This window comes from Podarcis raffonei, chromosome 18 (genome assembly GCF_027172205.1).
Source record: "Podarcis raffonei isolate rPodRaf1 chromosome 18, rPodRaf1.pri, whole genome shotgun sequence".
NCBI classification, from domain to species: domain Eukaryota; kingdom Metazoa; phylum Chordata; class Lepidosauria; order Squamata; family Lacertidae; genus Podarcis; species Podarcis raffonei.
This window is the reverse complement of record NC_070619.1, coordinates 1,962,010-1,981,103: the sequence shown is the minus strand read 5'-3', so window position 1 is coordinate 1,981,103 and position 19,094 is coordinate 1,962,010. Positions and strand designations below refer to the sequence as shown.

Sequence of the window (19,094 nt, the reverse complement as noted above, 5' to 3'; positions counted from 1 at the left end):
TTCTCCCCCAAAGGAGAAAGTTTGGGGCAGGGGTGTGGAGAGATGGAACGGAGACGGGCGTTCCCTCCCCAAAACGTCTAGGGAAGCCCCCTTGCCCCAATATACATCTCATTCTCTGCTGTTTTAGTCGAGAATCTCTCCTTCCTTTCTCTCTCTCTCAACTCCCACACCCCCATAGCAGACTTGTACCACTTCTATTATTATTATTATTTTGGGATGTCGTGACCTTTTTGGTTTCTATTTTTATTATTATTATTATCATCATTTCAACAATGAAACTGTAGCGTTTGGCTTTCAACAAGTTAATAAAGCTGTCTGTAAATCTAAAAGGCAGGTTTGTCTTTTGTTTCGAAAACCCACATAACGTTTTGGGATTTCGCCAGAGAGAAGGGGTGAAGCCGCCTGATGCGCAGGAAGCAATGAGTGCAGGTCTTGCAGGAAAGGTTGCTGGAAGATGGAGAGGGGCGCTGGGGAAAGGGGGGGTGTGCTCACCCCAAACGCGGTAGTAATCTCCTGATTGCAAGACTTGCAACCCGTTCTTGAACCTTAGACCTTCTTCACAAATGGGCGCTCCTAGAGGCAGACGAAGAGGGCGGTGCAGTTTTCGAAACCGGTGTGCCAGCCTGTGCCACGTGGCCGACCCTTGCTCCTCCAGGATTGGCGCAGCCCCTTGAGGAAACTCTGGCTGGCACAGGGCAAGGTCAAGAGGCAACTTCCTCCACCCCTGAAAGATCTCTGGGGAAAGGGCCTCAGGTCAGTGACAGAGCCTTGCATGCAGAAGGTTGCAGGTCCACCTGCCAAGGGCATCTCTGGGTTGCACTGGGAAAATCCCCTGAGTCTTGTCTGGGGAGCCCAGGACCTCCAGACACACTGACCAGGCTTACCCTCCAGGGAGGTCACTTTGATGCTGCAAATCCATTTGACTTCAGCCACGCAGGCACACTCCATTGTCTCGAGACAAGCAGATGCCAGTAATTTGAAACCCTGGGGACAGTTAGAAACTTGGATATATCAGCAAGGGGCCAAGTAACTCCTTAAACCAAGGTTGCAGTTGCCAAAACAGAATGTCTAGTTGCCATTATGTGCTTTGCCACCTGGGGCTCCCAGCGATCAGCTTGCCCAGTGGTCAGGGCTGGTGGTAATGGGAGCCCCAAGAAAGGATATGTGGACAGGACCACCTTGGGAGAAGCAAATGTTTAAAAAAGCTGTGTCGCCCTTTTAAAAGGTGGGTCCCTGGGTCTTGTGCAAGGCAGTCTTTCTCCTTTGACCTTTGGACTGCCAAATAGTTCCCTTTTGCCTATGGGGTGGGCAGTGTGGGAAAGCGGCTGGCGAGGCGTCGCTGGAGCTGCGAGAGGAACGCCTGCGTGTCGGGCTGGCCGGCCGGCCGCTTAACCCTCCAACTTGCTTCCCAGTGCGTTCCCACGACCTTGCACTCCCAGCCGGCTGAGCCACGCGGAACTTTTTTTCTTACCATGAAACCCCATCCACTCTTTTTGACCATCGCCTTGTTCCTCTTTGCCTTCCCCTTCTACATGATGGACGGCCTGGCCGTCCTGGACAAGTGAGTATCATGTGAAGGCGTCGTCGGGGGGTGGGGGAGAAATAATAATAACCCTGACCATTGCTAAATCTCCTCTCTCCGGTGATCACCCTTACCTGGCCATCTGACCCTGGCCCTCTTGGGAGCAGCTGAGGCAATCGTGGGTAAAACATACATTCTGGGTCCTACCAACATTTCTCCAATGAAAATGGGGACATCCTATTCCATACACCGCAACATTTCTCCGATTTAAATAGAGGCGTCCCCTCCAATCTTTCTCCGATGAAAACGGGGACGTCAGCTTATTGGAAATTTCCCCTATTGGAGCATGGCCATTCAAAGAGACTGTGTGGTGACTGCTGATTTTATTTCTTTATTGCTTTAAGAAAGGAATTCTTAGTTACGTATTAAGGCCAAGGAGGTGGTTTGGGGGTTTTGCAGGCCGATCTTGCAACTTGTCAAGAAGGTAATTTTAGTGCCATTTTGGTGCATTGTTTTACTGGACTGTCTACGCCGCTGTTTTGCTTTATTAGTTGTTAAGGACATAAGAAAAGCCTCCTGGATGAGACCAGTGACCCATCGAGTCCAGCATCCTGTTCCCACAGATGCCACAATGGGAAACCTGAATGCACAGAGCCAGGATTTGTGTTGTGGGGGTGGGAAGGGCACCCACATGTCCTCTGCTTGGCTCTGTCTAGCCAATTCAGAATGAAATGTTTCAGCAGCTGTAGTTCCAAATTACTTTCTTTTGACTCCAAATGCTCAGAAAAATCCGTCAAAATCTTCTTTCATTTGAAAACTAGGAAGTCAAATAAAGAATTAACATCAGGGAGTACCTTTTATGCAGCTGGCGAGTATATTTTGCAAAATTACAAAGAGCGCGCCTTTTTTATATTGTTTTTTAAAAGGTTTATTGGATTTGCTGAAAACCTTTTCAGCACTTCCTTCTCAAATTCTTCCTTTTCCGCAATGCAGTTTTTCTAGTAAGCACAGCCCAGGGAGACGCTCTCTTGCCCTTCTCAACCTTAGCCAGGTCTTTGCTCTCCGCAAGGTACAGAATGACGTCTGCATGGCACAAGTGGTGCCTGGCTGAGCAAGAAAGATGCTGTAGTATCCTGAATTCTGATGTTCTGCAGAGAATAGCTTGCACATTGCAATGAAGGATGACATGATACGCTGCCTGCAAAAAGCAGGCACTGACTTTTTCTAGGGAAATGCTCGCTAGAGAGGGAGATGGTGGCATCTCAGCAAGCATTTCAATTTCAAATATTCAGATTATTTCTACTTTTAGTTAAGCTTTTTTTAAAAAAAAAAATCTTGCAAGCAGGATTTGAGCCCAAGAGCCCTCTCCTGTCCTGAAGCAGCTGGAATCCAGAAGCATTGCTGCCTCTGACTTTGTTTAATCCTGTGGCAGGGAGTTCCACTGTTTAACCATGGGACGCTTCTTCAATATAGCCATCTGAAGAAATGGGCATGCTCTATAGGGCAACAACATCCCCTATTAATGCAGAGCGGTTCCTGCAGCACAGGGGGGTTGGGGGTCCGCTTCAACTCAACAATCCTATGATTCTATCTGAGGATTGACAAACATAAGAATTGGGGCACAGATCCCCAGCATTTTCAGGTGTTGCTGGAAATGTCCCCAGTCTGAAATCCCAGACCCTCCAAGTGTCCCTATTTTCCAGGGACCGTCCCGGATTTACAGAAGCTGTCCCGGTTTCTGATTTGATCCCAGAATGTCCCACTTTTCCTTAGAATGTCCCTATTTTCATCAGGGAAATGTTGGAGGGTCTGGAGTTATGCGACCCCCAAGCCCAGGAGATAAGTAACTGTACAACCTTTAGAAGGCATCTGAAGGCAGCCCTGGATAGAGAAGATTTTTGATGTTTAATGTTTAAATATTTATTGGAAGCTGTCCAGAATGGCTGGGGCAACCCTATCAGATGAGTGGGGTATAAATAATAAAATTATTGCTGTTATTATTATTAGTAGTAGTAAACAGGACATCCCTATTTTCATTGGAGAAATGTGGGAGGGTATGTAATCCTGGAGTTGCTGCTACTGGTCAGAGCAGGCGATGCACCTATTTAAAACTGCCCTTTTCAGAAATGTGTGGATGGGGAAGAGGCGTTTAGGGAAGAAGCAGCTCAGTGGTTGCAGCATCTGCCTTGCACAAAGAGAACCAGGTTCAGTCCAGTCCAGCTTCAGGCAGGGATGGAAAAGGCTCCTTGCTTCAAACCCTGGAGAGCTTCTGCCAGTCAGTGCAGACAGTATTGAGACAGATGAACCATAAAGGCAGCTTTCTTTGTTCTTGTTCAGTTTAGCCGGTTTATGAACAAATTCTGCATTACTTCCAACGAAACCTTCCCACTATTGTTGCATTGGCATTGTAATAAACAAAAATCTGCCCTTATTCCCTTATGGGGGACACAAGAGCCCTTATAGAGTCCTTTGCAGGTTCTCCATCGGTCAAAGAAAATAACAGAGGCCAACCAGAGAATATTGAGAAGCAAAGCAGCTCGTAAGCCTGATCTTTATTGAACTGTTGCAACAGGGTGCTCCCCTCACATGCAGGAAAGGAGGAGGACCCAGAACAAAGGTGTGCCTGCCCTTATATAGACATTTTAAATTGCCTGTCCTGGAGTCCAAGATCACCCCCAGAAACATCATACCGACATCACAAGGGGTGTAACCCAAGAACATGCCCGCCCCCCAATACATCATCCCTATATCACAGAAAAGGCAGTCTACAACAGCAATCTGAGTGCGTTGTTTATCTCGTCTGACAGGTTACCTGTTAATGCTCACTTGATTGGATACTCTGGGGAGCCTGGTCAGTCTTTTGTAATGACAAATACTTATTTCCTGAGCCAGGTCACAGGCTCACCCTAGTCACACACAGACGTACCCTTAAGACAGGATTTGTGAAGGAAAAGACAATGGGGAGACTTTTCCATTTCCTTTGACCTTGCAGAGAAATATTTGAGGTCAATTTGGGAGGGACAAAATGGTTTCAGGACCTTTTCTGTGGGGTTTCAGACATGTGGTTTTTATATGCAGTTATGAACATTTATTCTATCTATCATCTATCTATCTATCATCTATCTATCTATCTATCTATCTATCTATCTATCTATCTATCTATGGCCTTAAATTTTTTATTTCAACCTCTACGACTCCAATAGTCAGCAAATGGCATAACAACTTTTGGATGAGACTCCCCCCCTATTATTTCTCACATCTATTTTTCTTTTTAATGCATGCATTAACATTCCATGCCGGATTTCTCACTCCTGTTTACAAAGTGGACAATTGCCCACTTATCCCTGTTTGGCTATCAGCTTTCTAACTGCATAGAATCATAGAATTGTAGAGTTGGAAGGGACCTCTGAGGGTCATCTAGTCCAACCCCCAGCAATGCAGGAATCTCAGCCAAAGCATCCATGGCAGACAGCCATCCAACCTCTGCCTAAAAACCTCCAAGGAAGGAGAGGCCACAAGCAGAGGAGTGGCAGGTGAAGTTTATGGAATATGCTGAATTAGCAAGTTTAGCTAGTAAAATTAGAGAGTGAGATGAGTCAGTCTTAAAGGAGGGTTGGAAAATGTTTGTAGATGATATTTAAAAAACCTCATTATAAATATGCTAAAATGCTAACAAGTTTGGATTAAGGACAGTAGTCATCGAGATACTGAGAAAAAAGTTGGAGGAAAGAAGGCGTGGTATAATTACAATATGCAGCAGTAATAGAGAAATTGAGGAAATCATGGTGGGGAGTGAGGGAAGTTGATTTTTGGAAAATCAATTACAGTGGTACCTCGGGTTAAGAACTTAATTTGTTCTGTAGGGTCGTTCTTAACCTGAAACTGTTCTTAACCTGAGGTACCACTTTAGCTAATGGGGCCTCCCGCTGCCGCCACCGGAGCACGATTTCTGTTCTCATCCTGAAGCAAAGTTCTTAACCCGAGGTCCTATTTCTGGGTTAGCAGAGTCTGTAACCTGAAGCGTCTGTAACCTGAAGCATCTTTAACCCGAGGTACCACTGTAATTAAACAAAGAAACGAACAACTGTCAAACATACCGGTATTTACTGCAGTTTCCCCCTACTATTTTATTAAGGGTTGTGTAGGGTCCATTCACAAACACACACACACACACACACACACACACACACCCTGCTTGGCCTGGTCTGGCAGCTGTAGGACTCATGTCCTAAAGGCTCTGCTGGCTGACGCCTGATGCACTCTGGACAGGCGGCCGGACTTTGATCTTTTCCCTGCGCTATCTGGGAAACAGGGACCTGCTATCTGGCCCAGCAGCCTGGTGAATCATAGCTAGGCTTACCCTTGAGCGGGGATGGGCAGGTTGGCGACATGCAAGCAGCCTTCCTATTAGCCACATCAGCTAATAAATAGCTCACAAGGTGGTTGTTTTTAAAGGAATAAATAGAAACCCCAAGTTCAGGTGCAGTCTATCTCTAAATATCCATTAAATATATATATATATATATATATATATATATATATATATATATATATATATATATATATATATTTTCAAGTAGTATAAGTAATGGTAAAGGTAAAGGTAAAGGTGAAGGACCCCTGGACAGTTACCGGTAAGTCCAGTCAAACTTGACTATGGGGTTGCAGCACTCATCTCGCTTTACAGGCCAAGGGAGCCGGCATTTGTCCACAGACAGCTTTCCAGTCATGGGGCCAGCAGGACTAAACCGCTTCTGGCGCACCGTGACAAGTGCCAGAGCGCACGGAAACGCCGTTTACCTTCCCGCCGGAGCGGTACCTATTTATCTACTTGCACTTTGACATGCTTTCGAATTGCTAGGTTGGCAGGAGCAGGGACCGAGCAACGGGAGCTCACCCCGTTGCGGGGATTCGAACCGCCAACCTTCCGATCAGCAAGCCCAAGAGGTTCAGTGGTTTAGACCCCAGCGCCACCGGCATCCAATAAGTAATGGAGGATAGTTCAGTCAGTAGAGCATGAGACTTTTAATCTCAGAGTTGTGGGTTAGAGCACCACATTGGGCAAAATATTCCCGCGTTGCCGGGGGTTGGACTAGATGACCCTCGGGGTCCCTTCCAACTCTGCAGTTCTACGATTCTATATACCACTCAATCACACACAAACAGAGAGAGAAATTGCATTTATATCCCACCCTTTGCACCAAGGAGCCCAGGGTGGCATATATGTATTTCACAGAATCATATAACTGTAGAGTTTCCTAAGGAAAAGCGGGACATTCCGGGATCAAATCAGAAACTGGGACGCCTTCTGTAAAGCCAGGACTGTCCTTGGAAAACAGGGGCACTTGGAGGGGCTGAGCTTCCTGGGTTCCTTGTAATTCAGCCCTTTGTTCATGAGGACCAGAATCCTGCTCTCCTCTTCCAGGGAAGGGACCCTAATCCAAGCGTGGAGTTTTATCGCTTGTGCATCTGCTGAAGGAGCCCTTTTAAAAAATCTGAACCGGATAAATCTTCTTCCTCCGTGATCCACTTGTCCTCTGCTAGCTTCCACTGCAGGCAGCGATTGATCTGGAAAGACCCCCTGTGCAGCTCTGCGGATGCTTTTTCTAGAGCCATATATATATAATCTGCTGCAAGGAGGTTTCTGAGTTTGGTCTGGATCTGCATTGCAGCTGTGTGGCTGATGCACAGTGGCTGCTTCTGAGCTGCCTCTCTCTCTCTCTCTCTCTCTCTCTCTCTCTCTCTCTCACACACACACACACAGAGAGAAAACCACCTTTCAATTTGCAGCTCAGGGGCTGTCCCTACCCCTTCCCGGGTGACATCTGCAAGTGCTGGAGCTGCAGGTTTGCAGAGGAAAAGGGTTTTTTGTGTGACCTGAATGTCAATTCGGGTTTTGGACCAGGGTTGCAGCAGAACAGCTCCTGTGCATGCAGAAGGCTGCAGCCTTGATCTCCAGCCTTGATCTGCACACAGACTTTCTGCCTGGAAGCCTGGAAAGCTATGGCCCTTCCTCAAACCCAAAGTGGGGCTCTAGTCCTCAGGGTTTGGAATAAAGAGCCGAAATGATACCCTCTAACATTCCTCAGATGAAAGCGGGGGTGCTTCCCCTCCCCGTGCAACTGACCCTCCTCGCCCTGCAAGGTTTTGTTGTTCCCCACCCCACAGAGCACTCCCTACCAGAAGGAAGGTGCTCTATTAGGACACACAACATACAACCTCCACCCTCCTGAGAAAAGCCCTTCATCCCAGTTTGATGTTATTTTATTTTTCAGTAGCTTGCCAAAAAGAAAAGCACAAACCAATGAATAAATTTGATAAAAGGGCAAGATTAGATGTGGACTCACAAAGCATTTTCATGGCCTCCAACATTTCTCCGATGAAAATAGGGAAATCCTATATAATAGTACTATTAATTAATAAATAATAATAATAATAATAATAATAGTAGGTTATTACCTTTAGAAGACATCTGAAGGCCCCATATAGGGAAGCTGTTTTAATGTTTAATGTTTTATTTTTGTTTTTATATATGCCGCAAGCTGCCCAGAGCGGTTGGAGCAACCCAGGCAGATGTGTGGGTGGGTGGGGTATAAAAATTGTTGTTGTTGTTAACTAGGCCACCTCCATCCCTAGAGAAATGTTGGAGGGTATGCTGTCGATGTCTCCTAGGCAGGACGGCTGTGCTCTGCCTCCCCCCAGATGTCGGCAGCATACTTCTGAATCGAGGCCAGGATGCTAGACTAGGTGGGCCCTGTGGGCTTGATCCAGCAGGATGACTCTTACGTTAAAGTAGCAGGATGTCTGGTGAAATATACTCAGAGTCGCGAAGTGATTTCATGCTCTTTATTCAGCTCATAGTGGTGAGGAGGAATGAATGAAAGTCCCCTCAAAGTATCAGCTTTATATACATTATTTACACAATGGGCTGCACATGATTGGCTAATTCCGGAATTCTACTGTAAGCCAATCAGGTTGTGGATTCACTTCTATCTGGGGCATGATTGGGTAGTTCCTGCCAACCAATCATACTGCTGCATTGTTCTAGGACCAATCAGACTGCTGCATTCTGAATCCTATTGTTCTAGGACCAATCAGACTGCTGCCTTTTGGATCCTATTGTTCTAGGACCAATCAGACTGCTGCAGTTTGGATCCTATTCAACTCAGTACATAACATCTGGGCATAGGAAGAAATGGTTAAGCCATGCACAACCAAACGTGTTGCTTCTTTTTCATTGTTTTCTCCTCCTTGCAGCCCCTCGGCCATCGCAGTGACTGCCTTCGGGATCCTCTTATTCCTGTTTGCTCTGGTTTACTCCGCAAGTGACTCTGAGGATGCCCTCTTCTACGGTAAGTCTCTCCTTTCTCTTGGGGCATCTTCCTGCCTGCCCCCCCCCTCCCTGCTTCTCTTTCTCTGTGTGTGTGTTTAACGTATGTGTGTAAACAGTTGGCCACCTGGTCACCTTTACAAAAAAAAATGTCGCTATCCCTCATGAAACTCAAAAGTGCATTCAGTGGAAAACACAAATATTTATTTCCCCATATCCCTGCAGTGTTCGTTGTACTTTCCTTCGTGTCGGGAATCAGCGCCGTCATTGTTCTGGAAGAAGATGGCTACATAAGCAACTTCCTGGAAGGCTACACGAGACAGGCAAGTCCTCGCAGGCAGGAGTGCAACCGGGAGGGCGCGGAGGGTGTGCGACCCATATCAGACGCTTCAAACCTTTCTCTGAGCGGTGGGTGGTTTTATCACATAAAACCTTTCAGCCAGGTTTCCTTTCAGCCAGGCCCCCGAAGACACAAGACCTTTTAAGAGAAGGGGGTACATCTGTACCTTTCTACAGCTTGGGCATAGGTAGTGACACCATTAACAGCCAGTGCTCAAAATTAGCTAGGCACTCTTTGCACCTATTGGCCACCTGTGACCAAGTGAGGACGCCTGGGTGCCAGGATGGCACCTGATGTCTTCACCATGTGGAGGCGCATGCCTGGGAATCATTGGATCCGGACTGGTTGTGCAAATAATAATATTATTAACAACAACAACAACAACAACAACAACAACAACAACAATAATATATTTATACCCCACCACTCTGGGCGGCTTCCAACAAAATATTAAAATACAGTGGTCTGTCAAACATTAAAAGCTTCCCTAAACAGGGCTGCCTTCAGATGTCTTCTAAAAGTCTGGTAGTTGTTGTTCTCTTTGACATCTGGTGGGAGGGCGTTCCACAGGGCGGGTGCCACTACTGAGAAGGCCCTCTGCCTGGTTCCCTATAATCTCACTTCTCGCAGGGAGGGAAGACTCCCTGGAAAAGACCCTGATGTTGGGAAAGATGGAGGGCGCAAGGAGAAGGGGACGACAAAGGACGAGATGGTGGGACAGTGTTCTCGAAGCTACCAGCATGAGTTTGACCAAACTGCGGGAGGGAGTGGAAGACAGGAGTGCCTGGCGTGCTCTGGTCCAGGGGGTCACGAAGAGTCGGACATGACTAAACGACTTTAAAAAAAAAGGTTCTAGTCCTCAGCGTTTTGAATAAAGAACCGATTCAAATAGGCAGCTGCCTCAAGTCAAGTCAGATCATTGATCCATCCAGCTTAGTGCTGTCTACACTGGCTGGCAGCATCTCTTCAGGTTTTCAGATGGGGATTTAGGTACCATTTCCTCAGCCACAGCTGGAAATGCCAGGAACTAACCTGTTTGTGTGTGTGTGTGTCTGTTTCATGCAAAATCTGCTTTTTGGCCGCAGAGTCACAACTTTTAATTTCTGGGGGACGTGCAGATGTTGAAATGGATGGTAGAAGGACGGGACGGGTCATAGAATCCTAGAATCCTAGAGTTGGAAGAGACCACAAGGGCCATCGAGTCCAACCCCCTGCCAAGCAGGAAACACCATCAGAGCACTCCTGACATATGGTTGTCAAGCCTTTGCTTAAAGACCTCCAAAGAAGGAGACTCCACCACACTCCTTGGCAGCAAATTCCACTGTCAAACAGCTCTTACTGTCAGGAAGTTCTTCCTAATGTTTAGGTGGAATCTTCTTTCCTGCAGTTTGGATCCATTGCTCCGTGTCCGCTTCTCTGGAGCAGCAGAAAACAACCTTTCTCCCTCCTCTATGTGACATCCATTTATATATTTGAACATGGCTATCATATCACCCCTTAACCTCCTCTTCTCCAGGCTAAACATGCCCAGCTCCCTTAGCCGTTCCTCTGGCCGTGACTGACATCTTGGTTTCTGCTTCCTATAGGGTGAGCCATACCTAAGCACAGCTCACGGTATGATGAACTGCTATTGGTCTGCCACCACCCACTTTGCCCTCCAGCTGGCCATGATTGCAGCCATCACTCAAAGGTGAGACAGGTCTGTTGTCATAAACTTGTAGAGCTGGAAGGAATATCAAGGGTCATCTGTTTAAAAACCTCCAACAAAAGAGAGTCCAGAGGTCGTCCGTTCTGTTGGGGATTTTGCAGAACCCTTGTAAAGGTGCCAGGCAGAAATCCAACTGGTAGTGCTTTGTGGAGTCCCTGGGTTTTTGCAGGTCCTGGAGCTGTTTGGGGGGCATAAAAACTCTCTCTGGGACAGAGGGGGGAGGATTTTTCAGGCTGGGGGTGAGGAGTGGGGGAATAGACCCCAATTGTACTTGGTGGGGCTGAGTAGGCCAGCTGTGCTGACTCTCTGTTTGCTGTCCAGAAAGAGTTTCCGGAACTTTGGGCTCTACTGGGTCGGATCCCTCACCATGAACTTTGCCGTCTACCTGCTGGGGAATGTGGTTGGTGAGTTGCTCCCTGAGAAACGCTTGCCATAATCCTCCCTTTCGAATGAAAAATGGGAAGAGTTTAGTTCTCCTTACCTCAGCTTTGGCTGAGATTTCGGCACTGCAGGGGGTTGGACTAGATGACCCTTGGGTCCCTTCCAACTATACTATGCTTCTTTTAGGGATTTGCCCAGACGCTGGGTGGGATTTCTGACACACCTCAACAAACTGCCTTTCTTCTGAGCCAGACCATGTGGTCCACCCAAACCAGTATCGTCCACACGGACTGGCAGCAGGTGGGGGGCAGATGATTCCACCATCCATGTTCTAATAAAGTCCCTCAGGAGAACTGGGCTGACTGGCGTCCCCAAGATTTAACTTTGTGGCTTAGGGCCCTCGTATTTACGAGACCGCCTCTCCTGGTCTGCCCCACAGAGGACCTTAAGGTCCACGAAATAACCATAGTTTAGAGGTCCCGGGCCCTAAGGAAGTCAGACTATCCTCCACCAGGGCCAGGGCCTTCTCAGTGATGGCTCCGACCTGGTGGAACGCTCTGTCCCATGAGACCAGGGCCCTGCAGGATTTAACTTCCTTCCACAGGGCCTGTAAGACAAAGCTATTCCGCCTGGCTTTCAATTTGAACTTAGCCTGATCTTTTATTCCCCTTCCTTCCCTCCCCTTCCCCTTTTTATGAAGATTCCCCGCTCTGAGACCCCACAGCTAATTCTCCCCTGGTCTCATCGCTGGCCCAAGTAGGACTAATTTATCCAGCTAGCCCTGGTGATGATCTAATGTTTATTGGATGGATTTCCCCCCTAAATTGATTTTTGAATTCTGAATTTATTGTTATTCATGTTTTATACTGTATTTTATGCTGCTTTTACAATTAAGTGTTTTAAATTTGTTGTTAGCTGCCCTGAGCCCGGTTTTTGAACCAGGAAGGGCGGGGTATTATTATTATTATTATTATTATTATTATTATTATTATTATTAACTTGTGGGTGGACTGAGACCAATCCTTGCTTCCCAGGGAAATACGGTTCTGAGATCCGTCCGGACTTCTTCCTCAACGTCCCTTTGCTCCTTGCCCTCATCTGGGCTGCCTCCAGGATCTATGCCCAGCCCAAGACGTTGTCCCTCGAGACGGCCGATAAGGTAATGGAAGAAAACGCCTTCTAAGCCAAAGCATCCTGACTCTGATAGCTAGGAAACCCATCACCCCAGAAAAACCCCAGAGGCACCAGCGTTCTCTTCCCTCCAGCATTTGGTAGGAGGTAGACTGCCCTTTTGAGTGGAGGTTCTTCTTAGCTGCCCTAAACCACTGTCAGAAGAGCCTCCTTGAATCAGAGCAAAGGTCTGCCCGGTCCAGAATCTTGTTCCCAATCGACCTCCCCAGTGCTTCCTCTCTAGACACCAGCTTTCTTTCTTTCTTTTTTAATCACACATCAGGAGATTTAAGTACCGCTTTCAGCAGGGACAGCTCAGTTGGTTAGAGCACAGGGTGCCGATAACACAAAAGTTGCAAGTTCAGTCCCCATATGATTCTATGATTTTATGGTGGTCAAAGCAATCTACGGTCAGAATAAAACAATAATGTTATCAGAAACACGCCCTGCAAAAATCAACAACAATGATGGAAAGCATTTGAAAATAAGAATAAGTAAAGCCAACTATCAGTTTAAAAGGAAACACGTTGAGACATCTGGATAGGCTCGCCTAAATGAAAAAGAGGAAAAAAGCTTTCAGCAGGAGCCAGTCAGCCAGGAGTTCCAAAGTTCGGTGCAGTCACACCCAAATGATCGCGGTCACCCTGTGAAGTTGGCAGTTCTGCAGATTGAAGTGGCTGAAGGAGCCTGCATGATGTGAGGTGATGTCATAGGTGACCTCATTTTCCTTTCTGCAAGTGGTTCAGGGTTTTTATTTGCTTGTTTGAACTTGGCCCAGTAGCCAATTGTTAACTAATGAAGATCTCTGAGCACAGAAGTGACATGCAGATGGCGTCTCACTCCTGTCAGCAACCCTGATGCAGCATTTTGCACCAACTGCGGGTTCCAGCTCAAGTGCTAGGAAATAATAATAATAATAATAATAATAATTATTATTATTATTATTATTATTATTATTATTATTAATTCTCCACCCATCTGGCCAGGTTTCCCCAGCCACTCTGGGCGGCTTCCAGCACATATAAAAACATCATAAGTCGTCAAACATAAAAAACTTCCTGAAACAGAGAAGCCCCACATGTGGGGCGAGATAGACTGCGAATGTCTGCAGAAGATACACTCAGTTACTACAGCGAATGTGTGCCCCATAGGCTTATCTAAGGGCCTATAAGGAACTGTCTCGGTGGCTCAGACTGCCCAGCGCAGTGCCCTGTTTCTGACAGAGGACAGCAAAATCCCCAGAGCCGGTCAGACCTCCGTGCCTGAGTTTCAGAACTAATAATAATAATAATAATAATAAATAATTTTATTATTTATATTCCAGCCACTCCTGGTTTATAGGCTCATGCCACACATATCAAACGCACTATCAGCTCAAGACCCGCAGGGGGTTGGACTAGATGGCCCCTGGGGTCCCTTCCAGCTCAACAGTTCTATAATTCTGTCAGCTTACTTTCCTTTTTCCTCCTTTGGGGAAGGTTTCGGAAGAGCAGCGCAAAAGCCTCCTGCAGCGCCCGCTGGACTTGGTCCTGGTGGGCTTCTTCCTTTTCGACATCAGCTTCACTCTGTTCCGGGGACTGGTGAGCATATGGTTATCTTCCGGAGGCAGCATTGCTCAGTGGTTAGAGTATCTGCTTTGCGGGCAGAATGTCTCAGTTTGGTCCCCTCCAGGTAGGGGGTGGGGGTGGAGGATGCAATTCCCTCCTTGAAAACCTGGAGACCCGCTGCCAAGTCAGTGAGACAGATGCCCAAACAGAATTCATGAGGACTAGAACCATCTTTTTTTAAAAAAATCATTTTTTTGCCAAATATATTTCATTAAATTTCCAGAAATTTCACATGTGCATTCCAATACAGAATAGATTCTTCTTTCACTTGGTCAACGTCCCCTCCCATTTCCCAGGGCGTTTTTTATTTCTCCCCCTTGCTGCACCCTGTCTTCCCTCCCTCGCATTATGACAATAATTCAATAATCTCTCATTCGTTCTGTTGCTCATAGTTCAAATCCTGCATGCAAATTCATCATACGATCCTATTTCTTTAAATAGTCCGAAAAAGGCTTCCATTCTTCCATAAAGCAATCATTGTTAAGTTCTCTCCTTTTAGCGATTAGCTTTGCCGATTCAGCATAGTCCACCACTTCACTAATCCTTCTTCTTTTTTCCATTTTTATGCATAGGGAAAATATGCTGCTGTTTACATACATAAGCAGCATAATCTTCTTTCCCTATAATCACTAGAAGAGCTTGATTTTTGAAAATATATAATCACTTTAAACATCTTTTTTATCTCATTACATATCATTTCCCCAAATTCCCTTGCTTTATAAAACAAAACCCAAATCCTTATCAGTTCTGCTGTTTCATGGTTGTGCCCCCCACTGTGGCACAACTTTGACAGGTTTGTGGGGTGGGTGGGCGACCCACCTGGCAATTGCCCATCATTGTAGCCATAGGCTGGTGGCTGGCCTCTCCCATGGCAGCCAGCCAGGAGTTGGGTGCTTGGGAGACATAGCGCACAGGGCTTCCTTGGCTGGCTGCTGGCCGAGTGACCAAGTTCCCCACAAGAAGCTGGCTCTCTCTACCTTGTGCCAACTTCGTCCCCCCAATAAAATATTTGAGGGGGCTGGGACCCTCCATAGTTAATGCACACTGCCATTCAAATGGTGTTGCACCGCAACATGTGATCGATTATGTGGGGGTGGGCCCCTCAACATTTTATCCAAGCTGGCCCCCTGCCCTAATGTGCCATACATAAGACAGGGGGGTGTAGCTTTAGAGGGGGAGAAATGTCCTTGTGGTCCAAACTGGGACCCATGCTAGGCCAGATTTGGCCTGGGGGCCGGAGGCTGCCCACCCCTCCTCCCATTAGGTAAAGGGACCCCTGACCGTTAGGTCCAGTTGTGGATGACTCTGGGGTTGTGGCGCTCATCTCGCTTTAGCTGGCGTACAGCTTCCAGGTCATGTGGCCAGCAGGACTAAGCCGCTTCTGGCGAACCAGAGCAGCGCACGGAAACGCCGTTTACCTTCCCGCCGGAGCGGTACCTATTAATCTACTTGTACTTTGACGTGCTTTCGAACTGCTAGGCTGGCAGGAGCAGGGACTGAGCAACGGGAGCTCACCCCATCATTGCGGGGATTCAAACCGCCGACCTTCTGATCGGCGAGTCCTAGGCTCTGTGGTTTAACCCACAGCGCCATCCGCGTCCTTCCATTAGCTGCTCCTAATTTCTCCTGATAAAAAGCCCCACCAAATTCCGCCCCCCATCCTCTTTGATCTGCTCTTGCCTCCAGGTTGTTCTGGACTGCAAGGCGGACGTCTGCTTTGACTACATCAACCAGCAGGAGCCGTACCTGCGCGACCCGGTGGCTTATCCCAAAATCCAGGTGAGCAGAGCCTCTTATTCTTCTGCGGGGGAAAGGGAGCGTCCGTGGAGAGAGAGAGGTTTTCCTCCCTCTCTCATAGCACCAGAACTCACCGAAGTCCATACCCTCCAACATTTCTCCGATGAAAATTGGGACGTCCTAAGGGAAATCAGGACATTCTGGGATCAAATCACAAATTTCTTGTGGAAGAAATTGGGACTCATACTTGGCCAACTGTTAGTCCTGAGCCCTGCTTTGATCCATTGCACACCTCAATCTGCCACAAATTAGACTACGTCACTGAGTGAAAGGAAGGGGGGGAACTCTCTCCCTGGGGCAGCCAGACTGGCTCCCTCCTCGCTGTCCTTCCACCGCAGGCAAAGGCTTTTCTATTCCAGCAGGTCTGTGTTTTAAGGGCTTTTTGATAGCACTGTTTTTATTATGTGCATTTTATGATTAAAAAAAAAAATCTGTCGGAGTTTAATTACATTTGACTCTTTTACATGTTTCAAGCTTTCTGTATTTTATCTGTGGCTGTTTTAATTTGTGGAAGCCGTCCTGGCTGCAGGAAAGGCAGGATAGGAAGAAGTATAAATATAACAACAACAACAACAACAACAACTGGATAGCTCAGTCGGTTGGAGCTGGGCGCTGATAACGCCAAGGTTGCAGCTTTGATCCCCGTCTGGGACAGCTGCATATTCCTGCATTGCAGCGGGTTGGACTAGATGATCCTCAGGATCCCTTCCATCTCTGATTCTATGATTCCAACAACAAGCCTTTGCAAGCACACTGTTTCTCATTTAAAATATTTTTAAAAACTTGGCTTGCTTTTTGTCCTTGTGCCTCAAAGGCAGTCAAGAGTTTCTGCGGTCGCCTAGAGATTTGACCGAACTCTGACTGCTGCCCTGCTCTGCCTCCTAACTCTCCTGCCTGCCTTTCTTCCCAGATGCTCGTCTTCCTGTTCTATGGCCTGCCATATTTCTGCCTCTGCCTTTACGGCTTGCTCACCCCGGGAAGCTTATGGATGCCCGACTGGGCCCTGATCTCCGCTGGCGCCGTTGCCCAGGTAACGTGGACACGTGTGGACTGCAGCAGGGGCTAAGGAGCTTTCTTCTGCTTTGTCACAGGACACCAGTTCCAATTCTGGGATTTCCACAGGGTATTCTGAGGGAGGCGAGGGCCGAATTCCGTTCTGGGCAGCTTTGCGGGGGCCACATCCCAATGGTGGCGGGGCCATGACCAGATGTGGGCGGAGCAACACATGCCAGGTTTCTCTGTGCAGAGCAGGCTGGTTCCCAGACCGCCTTGCACACAGCCCTCTCCGCCCTCCTTCCCGGCATGCTCAGATTTCACGGACACCCCGGTGAAAATGTTTAAGGAGGGTGGGAAACAGGGCTGGTGGGTGTGGCTTAATAGAGTGTGGTGGAATCTACACACATATAAAAAAACGCTGTGAAAATGCTTTTTGAAAAAATATTTTGAGAAATATGCTAAATTTGCTGTAGCTCACCATCGCCATCTAGTGTCACATTTGAATACTGCACTTTTAAAAAGGTAAAGGACCCCTGATAGTTAAGTCCAGTCACGGACGACTCTGGGGTTGCGCGGTCATCTCGCTTTACTGTCCGAGGGAGCCGACATTTTGTTTGCAGACAGTTTTTCTGGATCATGTGGATCCACTAAGCCACTTCTGGCAAACCAGAGCAGCGCACGGAAACGCCGTTTACCTTCCCGCCGGAGCGGTACCTATTTATCTACTTGCACTTTGACGTGCTTTCAAACTGCTAGGTTGGCAGGAGCAGGGACCGAGCAATGGGAGCTCACCCTGTTGCAGGGATTTGAACCGCTGACCTTCTGATCGGCAAGTCCTAGGCTCTGTGGTTTAGCCACCCACTTTACAACACACTTAAAACATTTTATTTGCAACTGTATAGCTGAGTCCTGTGTGCGGTTTGTGGAGAGGGGTGTGGCTTAAGAGAGAGGGTGTGGCTTGGGGAGAGGGGTGGGGCCTGCCTTCAGATGTCTTCTAAAGATTGTCTAGTGACTTATCCCTACCCTCCAACATTTCTCTGGTGAAGATAGGGACGTCCTAACAGCCCTCCTCTCTCTGTCTGTTCCTCCTTCCAGGCTCAGTTCTCTCATACTGGCTCTTCGCTCCACCAGCACACCCCGTTTCCTTACCGCACCCCCGAAAGTGCCTGGTGGCTGGTCACCCTTTTCAACCTTGCCTACGCTGTGGGGCCTCACCTTCTGGTGTACCGCTGCCTTTGCAATCCGGCCTTCTTCTCCCCGGTGGTCTCGCAAGACGACATCAAGAAGAAGCAATGAGGCAGAGGAGCCGGGGGTCGCCTCCCTCCACTGTCCGGCTGCAAACCAGATCGCATTGTGCAAAGCCAAAAAAGCACAAACCCTGCTCGCCAGTTTGCCTGTGGGTTTTTGTTTTTTAATATCTCTGTGGCTTCATGTCCACTCGGGGGCTCTCCTGAAGCTCCCAGCAGCAGCAGCTGCCTTGTCTACTCAGTGCTAGCACACTTCACAGAATTGTCAAGGTGGAAGGGACCCCTGAGGGCCATCTAGTCCAACCCCCTGCAATGCAGGAATCTCAGCTGAAGGATCCCTGGCAGACAGCCACCCAACCTCTGTTTAAAAGCCTCCAAGGAAAGAGTTGAACAGCTCTTGCCATCAGAAAGTTGGAGTCCCCCTTATTCCTGTTTGAATCCGCTGGTTCGGGTCCTGCCCAGACTAGCCAGCCAGGGCACCACAGTCAGCAAACATCGCCAGGTGTCTGGACAGAAAGAAGCCGAGCCACTCTCTCAAATTTCAGCTGTAGGCTGCCTCTTTCTGTGGCACTTGTGTGATGCTCTTGGGTGGTCTTTGGCTAAGGGGTTGAGCAGTTTCTAAAACCTTTAAAAGCTCTTATGTGCCCTTGTTCTGCACCCTCACCTCCTTGCAAGGTGGGAGACAGGAAAAATAAAGATCTTCCTTGCTTTCCTTTTCCAGTTCCTGCCTCCACTCACTTTCCTCTGACGGAGAACAGATTTAGGGGGACACTGGATCCCTTGATGGAGAGATGGGCTGCAAAAACCAACCCTGACTAGAACAATGCTGACTTGCAAACAAAAGGTGTTGTTGCACAAGATAGAAGTGGAAACCTAGAATTGGAATGAGCATGGGGACACTCACATATGTCATTGTTTACAAAATAAAAACATTTATAGATGGTTTTTGAACTGCTTGCTTCTTGTTCAGTGTGTGTTTGTGTGTCCTCACCCCGC

General features: G+C 47.7%; 1 protein-coding gene across 1 annotated transcript; it reads left to right on the top strand.

The window, feature by feature from the left end:
* Positions 1 to 1,018: 1,018 nt before the first annotated feature.
* TM6SF2 (transmembrane 6 superfamily member 2) lies at positions 1,019 to 18,213 on the top strand. Its single transcript, XM_053372594.1, has 10 exons — positions 1,019 to 1,561; positions 8,780 to 8,874; positions 9,078 to 9,175; positions 10,779 to 10,882; positions 11,222 to 11,304; positions 12,316 to 12,440; positions 13,930 to 14,031; positions 15,745 to 15,837; positions 16,766 to 16,885; positions 17,947 to 18,213. The coding sequence occupies exons 1-10, from the start codon at positions 1,473 to 1,475 to the stop codon at positions 18,145 to 18,147; spliced, it is 1,110 nt and encodes a 369-aa protein (XP_053228569.1). The 5' UTR covers positions 1,019 to 1,472; the 3' UTR covers positions 18,148 to 18,213.
* The last annotated feature ends 881 nt before the right edge of the window (positions 18,214 to 19,094 follow it).

Excerpts from the sequence above, each read along its gene's own strand:
- TM6SF2 (XM_053372594.1), top strand. The coding sequence starts at position 1,473 with ATGAAACCCCATCCACTCTTTTTGACCATCGCCTTGTTCCTCTTTGCC. Across the intron at positions 8,875-9,077 it reads TGAGGATGCCCTCTTCTACG|TGTTCGTTGTACTTTCCTTC; the intron begins GTAAGTCTCTCC and ends ATATCCCTGCAG. Across the intron at positions 9,176-10,778 it reads TGGAAGGCTACACGAGACAG|GGTGAGCCATACCTAAGCAC; the intron begins GCAAGTCCTCGC and ends TGCTTCCTATAG.